This window comes from Myotis davidii, unplaced genomic scaffold (assembly GCF_000327345.1).
Source record: "Myotis davidii unplaced genomic scaffold, ASM32734v1 scaffold317, whole genome shotgun sequence".
Classification (NCBI taxonomy): domain Eukaryota; kingdom Metazoa; phylum Chordata; class Mammalia; order Chiroptera; family Vespertilionidae; genus Myotis; species Myotis davidii.
In genome coordinates this window covers 142,319-153,441 of record NW_006288994.1, presented here as the reverse complement: position 1 = coordinate 153,441, position 11,123 = coordinate 142,319, and the positions used below count along the sequence as shown (strand labels likewise).

General features: G+C 42.9%; 1 protein-coding gene across 1 annotated transcript in view; it reads right to left on the bottom strand.

Moving 5' to 3' along the window:
• The window catches only part of CDH17 (cadherin 17), a 59,730-nt gene that overhangs the window by 4,819 nt on the left and 43,788 nt on the right, over positions 1–11,123 (bottom strand). Inside the window, exons 12-14 of the mRNA XM_006761212.2 lie at positions 7,406–7,650; positions 4,789–4,919; positions 3,239–3,478 (exon numbers count right to left, since the gene is read on the bottom strand). Of these exons, the coding sequence (XP_006761275.1) occupies positions 3,239–3,478; positions 4,789–4,919; positions 7,406–7,650 (616 nt within the window). The remainder of the gene's footprint in view (positions 1–3,238; positions 3,479–4,788; positions 4,920–7,405; positions 7,651–11,123) is intronic.

Here is an 11,123-nt window from a genome sequence, read left to right as displayed (position 1 = left end):
GCTCATATTTGTATCACATACTGAGGGTGACTGGGAAACGGTTAAATATGAGTTAAACTACCCAAAGTATCTCCACTCCACATGTACCTTCCATAATGTCAAAAGGAGTTAATGCATTTTCAAGTCCTCAGTTTATGATTTAGAAACAAATACTAAGTACAGTCATTTATCATAATCCCCAGCAGTTACGTTCATAAAGTTGCCATGGACACTGAATTATAAAGACAAAATATTTGAAGAAATTATTGCTAATTTCCCCACCCCCAAATTTAATAAAAACTAAATTCTCAATCCAAGAAAATCAGCAAATCTTAGGGGAAAGGAAAAAAAACAAAAAACCACAACTATGAAAAGGCACATAATAATCAAATTGCTTAAAGTTGGTAATAAAGAGAAAATCTTAAAAGCATCCAGAGTAAAAGGACACATTACATTCAAGGGAACAAAAAAGAAAAAAATGCAATGCAGAATACAGTGGAGAAATCTTTAAAGTACTGGGGAAAAAAGGCTCAATAAATTGAAATGTATTCCAGTCAAATGTTCTCTGGTCACTATGGAATTAAATTAGAAATCAGTAACCAGAAAGATATAGAAAATACCCAAATATTGTGGAACTAAATAACACACTTCTAAATAACTCATGGGTCACAGAAGAAATCTAAAAAAAAAAAAAAAAAAAATTAGAAAGTATTTTAAACTGAATGAAAATGAAAACACAATACATAACTTTGTGGAATGCAGTTAAAGTGACACTAAAAGATAAGTTTATGGCACCAAATGCCTAAATTAACAAAAAAAGAAGTTCTCGAGTTAATTACCTCAACTTCCACCTCAATGAAAATAATACAAGAACAAGTTAAAAACAGCATAAGAAGAAGAAGAAAGAAAATAATATACATCTACAAGCAATGAAATACAAAACAAAGACACAATAGAGAAAATCAGTGAAATCAAAAGCAGGTTCTCTGAGAATAGCAATAAAATGAATAGCCTTTAGCCAGATTGATCAGCAAAAAAAAGAGACATTATTTTCCAATATCAAAGTGAGGTCATACCACCACAAAGCCTAAAGATCTGAAGAGAATAATAAAATAATATTACAAATAACTTGTGCCAATAAATTAAATAAATCAAATGAAATAGACAGATTATTTGAAAGATATAAACTACAAACTCAACCAAGAAGAAGTCTATAACTTGAATAGCCCTGTATCTATTAAAGAAGTTGTATTTGTAGATAAAACTTTCTACAGACAAAACTCCGGACAAATACCTTGGCTTGTTCCTGATCTTAGAGAGGAAGCTTTCCTCTTTCACCATCACGCCTAAAGTTAGCTGTGGGTTTTCACAGATGCCTTTTGTCAGGTCGAGGACTTTCTCTTCTATTCCTAACTCGCTGAGAGGGTTGTTTGCTTTTTAAAAATTAGGAATGGGTGTTAAAGTTTTCAAGTGCTTTTTTTTGCATCTATTGAGATGATTGTATGGTTGATTTGTGTGTGTGTGTGTGTGTGTGTGTGTGTGTTTAATTTCTTAGAAATTAAAATATACTGTTGAAAATAAAAACGCAAGCCACAGCCCGGGGGAAAATGTTTGTAAACAGGTACCTGACAGGTCATGTGTATCTTTACTAGACAAAGAATGCTGATGACTCAACAATAGATGCCAAACAGCCAATTTTTTAAAAATGGGCACAGCATTTGTCCAGACACTTCACCAATGAAGATATGTGAATGGTATATAAGTACATGAAAAAATGCTCACCATCATTAGTCACTAGGGAAATATTAACTGAAACCATCATGAAATACCATCACACTCCCACTAGAATGGCTAAAATTAAAGAGACTGAGCATAGCAAGTATTCAGGAGAATGGTGAGGTCTCACACAACGGTGGGACTATAAAATGTTATAGATTACTTGGAAAGCAATGTGACGGTTTCTTAAAAATTTAACCATACAGCTACCACAGTACCCAGCACTGCACTTCTAGATATTTAATCAAGAAAATGGAAGTATATGCTCCAACAAAATACTTCTTCACAAATGTGCATAGCAGCTTTATTTGTAATAGCAAAAATTGGAAGTCGCCTAAATGACAATCAATTAGTGAGTGAATAACAGATTGTGATAGAGTTATACCATGGAATACTACTCTGCAATTAAAAAAAAAAGATGTATTGATACACATAACAACATGGCTGAAACCCAAAATAAAGATGTTCAGTGAAATTAGCCAGGTGAAAAAAGATTACATATTGTATTACTTTATTTTGATAAAATTCTTGAAAATGCAAACTAATCTATAGTAGATGGAAAGCAGGTCAGTAGTTACCTGGTGATGGGGGAAAGGCAGAGTAGGCTGAAACTGGGGACTCTAAGAGCGTGTAAAACTTTTTTGGGGGGGGAGGGGGATTGAAATAGAATTATCCTGATTGTGCTGACTGCATTCAATGGTGTTGACATACGTCAATTTTTTTAAATTTATTTTTCAATATATATATATTTTTTATTTCAGAGAGGAAAGGAGAGGGTTAGAGAGATAGAAGCATCAATGATGAGAGAGAATCATTGATCAGCTGCCTCCTGCACACCCCCTACTGGGGATCGAGCCTGTAACCTAGGCATGTGCCCTTATCGGGAACTGAACCTGGGACCCTTCAGTCTGCAGGCTGATGCTCTATCCACTGAGCCAAACTGGCGAGGGCATATGTCAATTTTTATAAAATTGTATGCTTTAAATGTGTGCTGCTTATTGTATGTCAATTATCTATAATAATAAAAGTGTAATATGCTAATTAGACCAGATGACCTTCCGGATGAAACAAGGGCTGCGAGGGAAGCCAGGTCCTGGGTGCCAGAGGGAAGCCGGGGCCAGCAGCCAGGGGAAGGAAGGCCTGCTCTTGCACGAATTTCGTGCATCGGGCCTTTACTATTTCAATAAAGCTGTTTTTAAGCATCATGATGAAATCTGTTTCTCAGCTGCCATTGGAAATTTTGCAAATGCTGCTCAGATTATCCAACTATCCATCTCCATACACTCCAGGGGTGGCTGTGTGTGAGCCATCTTTCCTCCCTCCAAAGCCTGGGGCTCTCTCCCCTCTGCAAGTTCCCAAAGCAGGCGGCTCCTCCCTGGAGCCTGGGGAACGCCCTGTGCTGAGTGCTGCAGGCCCATCGAGGCACATAAAAGCCCATGTCATCATCCACCAGTGTTTTCCTCGATGTGCTTTTGAAACTCACCATTGATTTTGGAAATTTCCCAGTCGTTCTGTAAGCTTTCGCTGCCAAGGGCAAATGTAAACTGTGGGCCCCGAAATGACTGCAGATCATCGTCCGTGGCCTGGATGATGTGGCTTCCGGGCGCGCTGAGCGGGTGGCAGAAGAACAAGCCCGTGTACTCCTTCGCCAGCCGTGGGGGGTTGTCATTCACGTCGGTCAGAGCCAGGTTGAACCCCGCTGCGGTGCTCAGGGAGGACCCACCTAGGGAATTGAGGGATTGAAACGGAATATCAGCTCTCTCATTTCCTCTTAGTAAGAAAGAATATTTCTTTCTTTTTCTTTCTTTTTTAAATTACAATTCAAGTTAGGTGACTATATTGAGATAGCAGAAAGATAGCAAACGTTTAGAATCAGACCTGGTTCAAAAGCCTTCATGATAATAATAAGACTGATGTGCTAATGTCTTATAGACATTACTTCAAACGGCTCTGATTTGTGATTACAGGTAGAAGACTGAGGCCCAAAGAAGGTGTGTGACTTGCCCAAGGTCACACGGCAAGGAAAGCTTCCAGCCCAGGAGGTCTGAGGTCAGAGCCCACACCTTCCATTGCTCCTCAACACTGACTCGGGCATGTCCGTTATATTTTCTCAGCCTGGGTTATTCGGCTGTCATGCATGTGGCTCTGAGAGGATCCCACACGCCGAGTTCTTAGAAAAGAGTGAAGGGCTGCACAGTGGTTACTCACTCTGGTAGGGGGGTGAGAAACTTGGACGCGGTAGCCTAGAGGGTTGGCGGCTATGTGATCGTGAGCAAGCTGTGTAGCTGCTCAGTGCCTTGGTTTCCTCATTCATAAAATATGGTTGTTAACAGTACCTACCCCACGGTGTTGCAGGAGGAGTAAGTCATCACACCGAGTGCTTCAAACACGGCTGTCAGTGCGACGTAAAGACTATGTTCCCGTTCTCCCTGACTTCAACAGACGCTGTTTCTATAATTTCTAGCTCCAACCCGCTTCAATTACAGTGATCCCTGTCTTCTTGCTTTTCTTTTCAAATGTTTTCTCTGTCCCTGACTACACTTGAAAAGCTACTGTGCTCTTGGGTCATTTCATTGATTATTTCAGGGATGCCAACTGCAAATTGGAGCAGGGTTGTGAACCTGGTTTTGATTCATTGATCTGCTCAATGCGCAAGGCCTTTAGGACACATGCAGAGTGAAGTGAAACATCAAGATGAGAGAGAGAAACATCTCAGAGAGAGAGAAACATCAATGAGGAGAGAGAATCATCGATTGGCTGCCTCCTGCACACCCCCCACTGGGGGTCAAGCCCACAACCCAGGCATGTGCCCTTGACCGGAATTGAACCTGGGACCCTTCCGTCCTGAGGCTGATGCTCTGAACCAAACCAGCCAGGGAGGGCTCCCTTCACTTCTGTATCCTTCTTGTTCTTCCACTCTAAGCTATTCTGACAATCTGACCCACTCACTTTCCCTCCCTCTTATTTCTATTGGTGTGTCCCCTATTAATTTGTTACTTTCTTTTCTTTTTCTTTTTTTTTTTTTTTGCTCACCTACTTCAGTGGCCACCACTTGTACGCGATACAGACTTTCAGCTTCCCTGTCCAGTGGAGCCGCACTGAAGATCTCGCCAGTGGCAGGGTCAATTCTCAGCCAGCCTCTTGTGTCGCCTCTCAGGGAATAACTTCGTAAAGTGAAAAGAGCAACAGAAGGCCCATGTTACTGTATGTGGAAACGGGAGGATAGTTTATGCCAGCCATGGGCACTACGGGCCCCAGCCGGGGGCAAACTACGGCGCGCGGGCTGGATCCGGCCCGTTTGAAATGAATAAAACTAAAAATAAAAAAGACCGTACCCTTTTATGTAATGATGTTTACTTTGAATTTATATTAGTTCACACAAACACTCCATCCATGCTTTTGTCCCAGCCCTCTGGTCCAGTTTAAGAACCCATTGTGGCCCTCGAGTCAAAAAGTTTGCCCACCCCTGGTTTATGCATCGCTATGCTGTTATGTCAACATTATCCCTTTGCATATTATTTATGGCATATTTTAAAGATCATTATGTAATACTATTAATGCTTTATTTGCATCTCTTCTCTCTTCAAAACGGGGATTTGCTCATCTTTACAAAGTGGTAGTTGTACTTGTTTCATTAGAAAATGGATAGCCACAAACTCAGAGGGACAGGTAAACTTTTCTGGCAATCAAAGAATTCTAATGAAAACAACCTGGAAACATCTTTTAAAATGGATTAGTAAACCACCCTTCTAAGGAAACGTGAGCAGCCAGTGGTGGAGATGTTGTGTGAATGGGTGGACACTCAGAGGCCACTGGTGGCCCCGTGAACTCTCATTCAACAGACATCTACTGAGTGTTTAGCAAACATTAGGCAGACGGGAGATTACAAAAAGGGGCTCTCCAGCCAGCGGAGGAGACAGACACAGAGATACATAACTCCCACGGAAAGTGGTAAAGACAGTGAAGGGGGCCCTATGGCGCCCCAGAGAAGTTCATGGGAATCGGACAGCCTTTCTGAAGGAGTAGATGCTAGCTGGGGCAGGAAAAGGAGCTGCGAGAAGGGACTGCACGTGCTGTCGCCTGGAGGCCAAGGAATAGCTTGCCGTGTGGGAGAGTCAGACGCTCCAGCAGTGTCAGGGTAAAGATGGGAAGCCGTGGGTGGAAACGACAAAGCCAGAGAGCCTGGAACGAGCCAGATCGTGGGAAGCAGGGGGCATCCTTGTGGGAGTACAATGCAGGCCTTGCCAAACCCACAGAATGGCTGTTAGTCCAGTGGCACTCACTGGTGGGTGTGTCAGATGAATGTGAGAGACAAGACTAGAAGCACAGGAGAAACAATTGGTACAGCCCTCTGTGGAGCAACACATCATAGCCACAGGCTGTTCGTTTCTTTAGACCAAAGCGTTTCACCTCTGGAAATTTTCCCTCAACAAAAACAATTTAATAGAAGGCATAAAAGAATTACATGCATACAAACATGCAAAACATTTTATAGAATAAAAAAATACTGAACACAACCTACATGCTCAAGAAAAGGTAATGATTAAAAAGTTATGATGTGTTAGTTCAGCAAATTATTTTTTTCAGTTTTAGTATATTCTATATGCCAAGCACTGTGTTGGGCTGTGTATGCTGGTGATGTACAAGAAACCCTATGTAACCAGGATTTCATCCCTGAGTGAGATGGGAACCCTTTGGAGGGCTCTCAGAGGAGTCATGTGATCTGATTTCCGTTTTTAAAGGAGTATTCTGATTGTAGTAAATAGACTGAGTGTGGGGCAGGGATGAATCCAGAAAAGAGACGATGGTGGCCTGAGCCATGGCAAAGTGATGAGAAGCACTTGCATCCTGGATGTATTTCAATGAAAATTTTCCTAATCTTTATCTCTAATCTCTAATCTCTAATCTCCAATCGTGGATTGGATTAGGATCTAAGGGGTGTTGATGGTTTATAAGTTTATGGAGCTGAGAGAAAGAGAAGAATTAACTTATTCAGGCCAACATCTTCGGAGTCATCTTAATTCTGAACTGACTTATCACTAACCTCTGAACTGCTCATTGTTCTTTATTCTTAAAACGCTTTTCTCATTTGTCCTCCAAGACTGTTTCTTACAGGACGCTGTCCTTCTCAGTCTTCTTCCTCATCTTTCTAATCTCATTTAATAGTATGTACGTTCTATCTTTTCCTTGAGCTATCTGGGAGTTTTTTTAAATGCCTTTGTTTTCCCCACTCATAAATTCAAATTTTATTCTCTTGTCTTTGACTCTTACACAAACCCTGGCCGCGGGGCCGGTTCAGACACAGGATCTGGCTTTGGGTAGCCCCGTCTCTGGACCCCATCTCCTGAACTCACCAGCTCTCAGTGGGACCTGCAGTGAGTGGGCCGGATGCAACCTGACATGCTCCCCCCTTGTCTGAGCCTGGATTTCCCCCACTCCCCACGCGGGGTACTGACCCCTGCAGGAACCAAGGTCAAGTTCACCATATGCACTGGAGATGGCTTCAAATCGCTGGCTGCTCCCTTAGGAGAGAGCCTTGGAGCCAGGCCAGGTCCTCTGTGCCCCCCATCTGCACCTCCACCCCCAGCCCTTCCTCCCTCCCACTGGCCTTGGTCTCAACACAGCTAGGCTTGCCCAGCCTGCTCTCTACCTTATGTCCAGACCTTCCGGGTCCTTGGCAGTCATGTTGCCCACTTTGGTGCCTATGGCCACGTCTTCGCTGACTTTTGCTTGGAATATGTGCTGGGGAAATTGAGGGGCTTCGTTCACATTTGTCACAAAAAGGGTGAACGTGGCGAACGAGCTGGCATTGTACTGAACACCGGACACCAGAGGCTCCGGATTTTCCGCTTGGAACACGATGTTGTGAATGGCTGTTGTTTCAAAATCAAGAGGCTGTGTGGGGGGAAACAGAGAAAATTAACTTGGGAGGACTCGTTCCCTATAAGATTCACTCCCTGTTCTCCTTTAAACACTCACTGAGCAGCGGTTCATTGAGCCAGTGCCAGCAAACACCTACTTCTCACAATGATAATGGAGCCATGAAAGAGTCTGTGCTGCAGCATTTATCGAGCTCTTAAGGCGCTAATATGCACGCAGACGCTCCTAGAAGAGCCAATCCATGCAGCACTCCTCCAGTTTATCTAACCCTGGGACAGTGCATTCACTCATTCAGCAGAAACCTATCGATTCTCTCAAGCGTGGAAAATGCTTAGAGATGTCCCCACTATATGGAGAGCTATTTTAGAGGAACCTTGGGATCCAAATCCCCAAGTAAAAGTCCTTAAACTCATGGAGAGAGAGAGAGGTTAGAGAAATGATCGAAAGATAGATGACCTGCTCTTGTTCCAGATCATTCCAGACAGAGCCAGAAATGAAAAATTCTATGGGAAAAACTGCCAATCCTAAAGAGTGGAACCACCCCTAAAGTTGGACTTCTTAACTGGGGTTAAAGGGCTTCTGGCGATCTGTGAACCCCTAGAAGCCAAAATCTAAATATTATATGTATGTGCAGATGAGAATTTTTTTCTAATGATGGTTATGTAGTTTCATGAGAGTCTCAGTGGTACCCAGGACCTCAAAAAGATGAAGGACCTGAAGCAGAGCCCCAAAGGTACATTCTAGATTATGGGAACCGCACTATTTTGTTCATTCTTCCATGCCTACAGCACCCAGGACTCCTTGGTGAGCTGTCAGTCCTTTAACTGTTTATTTTTATTCATATCATTGATTAAACAAAACGTTAATATCCATTTGTGAAGAGAAAAACTCATGGAGGTTTGACACATGATTATATTAGCTCAGCCTGCCCTTCCTTAATATCTGAAAAAAACTCTCCCCCTGAGTCAGAAGTTGGCTCAGTGCTGTCCTCTCCAGATTGGCTTCCCTGGACCAGTTAGAGAGATGGCAATGCCCCTTAAACCTTATTGAATGGAAGAACAAAGGAAAAACAGAGCAGCCTGTCATCCATCAACCTGCTTAACTTTCACACCAGGAAAAACACTGAGCCAAATCCTCCAGGGAAAACATTAGCAATGAAAGATACCAAACTAGCTAATGGCAATCAGCAGAGCTTAATCAAGGGCAAGTCTGTCCAACCATGTGTATCATCTTGCATAATGCAGGGATATGCTGCAAAGCCAAGTCCAGAGACCCATCACGGCCTCTTGGGGTGGCATCACATCCATCTAGGAGACACAGTCATCAAAGGAGCTGAAAGAATAGCTCAGGCCCGCAGTTCCTCTTCTGCACACCAGGGTTTGAAAGGCCAAACCTTGAGACTTAGACTCAACCTGAAGACAGAGATAAAAGCGCTGAGGGAGCGGAGTTGCAACGGGGAATATTTAACATGAGAAAAAAACTGTGCATTCGTTTTCCAGATGACACTTGGGCTGGCTGAAAAACAGGTCCTGTACCCAGGATTCCAAATGACCAGCTATCATGGAGACGAGACAAAATTTGCATTTTAAAAAATTAAAGCTAAAACGAAACCCTGAATTTCCAGAAATGGAGTCCCCCAGGAGAGATGTTGATGAGCTGGCAGGCCTCAAAGAAATAGCCTTCCTGCTCCTGACACCCCCTTGGCCTTGAGAGTGTCACGATCTACCACACGACAGGCTGGAGCTTCGGGTGGCAGTCAAACTGAGTAGGACAGCATTTCTACAAAACTTGTTTAATCCTAAGCATCACGTGGGGCAAATAAAATAATAGAAAATACATGTATTGGTCTTTGCCCCCAGTTCCTGGCACAGAAGCGCCTAAAGTCCTTGTAATTTCCTAGGTGATAAGAGCACAAAGAGCATCTTTTGTTCTGATATTTGGCCTTTGACCCCAGTTCTTGAGACTGAGCGCCTAACCCCGAGCAATAGAAATGTCTTTTGTGCTAATGAGGCAACTCTTGGTGAACTCCTGGGTGGGGGCTGGTCACCAGAAAGACCAAGGCATGATTAGAAGCTTGGAACGTTCCGCCCCACCCTACCATCCCCTCCAGGGAAGGGAAGGGAAGCTAGAGATTGAGTTCAGAGTCACTCCTGTCTACATGAGGAAGTGCTTCTGGGTTGGCGAACACATCCATGTGTGGGGAGAGCGGTGCACCCCGACTCCCCAGGGACCGAAGCTCCTGCACTCAGGACCATTGCAGTCTGGTCCTTTGTAGCTCTTCATCTCGCTGTTTGCCTGTATCCTTTACCATATCTTTTAACACATAATAAACTAGCAAATGTTAGTGTTTCTCTGAGCTGTTCTAGCAAATGATGGAACCCGAAAGGAAGGGGTGGGTGGAAAAGGGGTACACATATACTAAAAATTGTTTATCGTGAGTTTTATGTATTTTATATGACAATCCTCCCTCCCCCAACAAAGCTCACTTGGTCAGCTAATGACAGAATGACAGACCCAGAACTAGGTTCCTTCCTTTTGCCTTCTGGGAGGACAGGAATGACTGAGATTATTCCAGCGTCCTTCGCCTGCCTGAGAGGTCTCTGCTCATACATCACCTCTGCTTATAGGTCCTTGCATAGTCATAGGGAAATTAACCAAAGAAAAAAAGGCAAATTCCATTAAAGAGTCATGTACCTTTTTAATTATGACATATCCAGTGTTTTTTTGGGGATCGGTGTCAACCCCCAGTCGCCCCTCATCATCTCCCTGTGTAATTCGATACAGGATTTTAGAACTCCCAGTAAATGGCTCATCAGCATCTGTGGCCTGGATGGTCAAGATGGTGGACCCAACAGCTGTGTCTTCGGCAAGAGTTAGGTTTCCGTACTAAGAAGGAAACATTAAGAATGTGCATTGTCATCAAGAATAATTAGCTGTCAAAGGGCTATTGTCTCTTTAGCTTCAGAATGGACACAAGTCATAATTTGCATCAATATTCACCACGCATGTTTTTCCTATGGCTAAATATGTTGTAGTTGATTTTGACATCAATCATACTCATAGACTGATATTCATTGTACCAAGAAACACAACATCTCAGAGAGCTACTGGTAGGATTCTCAAACAGAGTCCCACTCCCACATCCAATACATTTACTAACCTTACTTATTATATTAGTGAGGACAAAAATAAATACTCTATATTGAGTACTTATCGTGCAGCAGGTACTTTTACATACGTTATTTTAATTAGTCCACAATCAACCAAGGAGTAGTGGTTAAGAGTCTGAACTTCGGAGTCAAATAGTATAAATCCTAGGCTTGCCCCTTACTAGCAGGGTGACTTGAAGCAAGTTATCTAACGTATTTATGTCTCGGTTTCATCATCTGCCTAATGGAAATAATAATAATAGAACTACTCCATGTTTGATGTGAAGATGAAGCAATAACGCATGGAAAGTCCCTGGCGCCTGGTACACAGTCAGGACT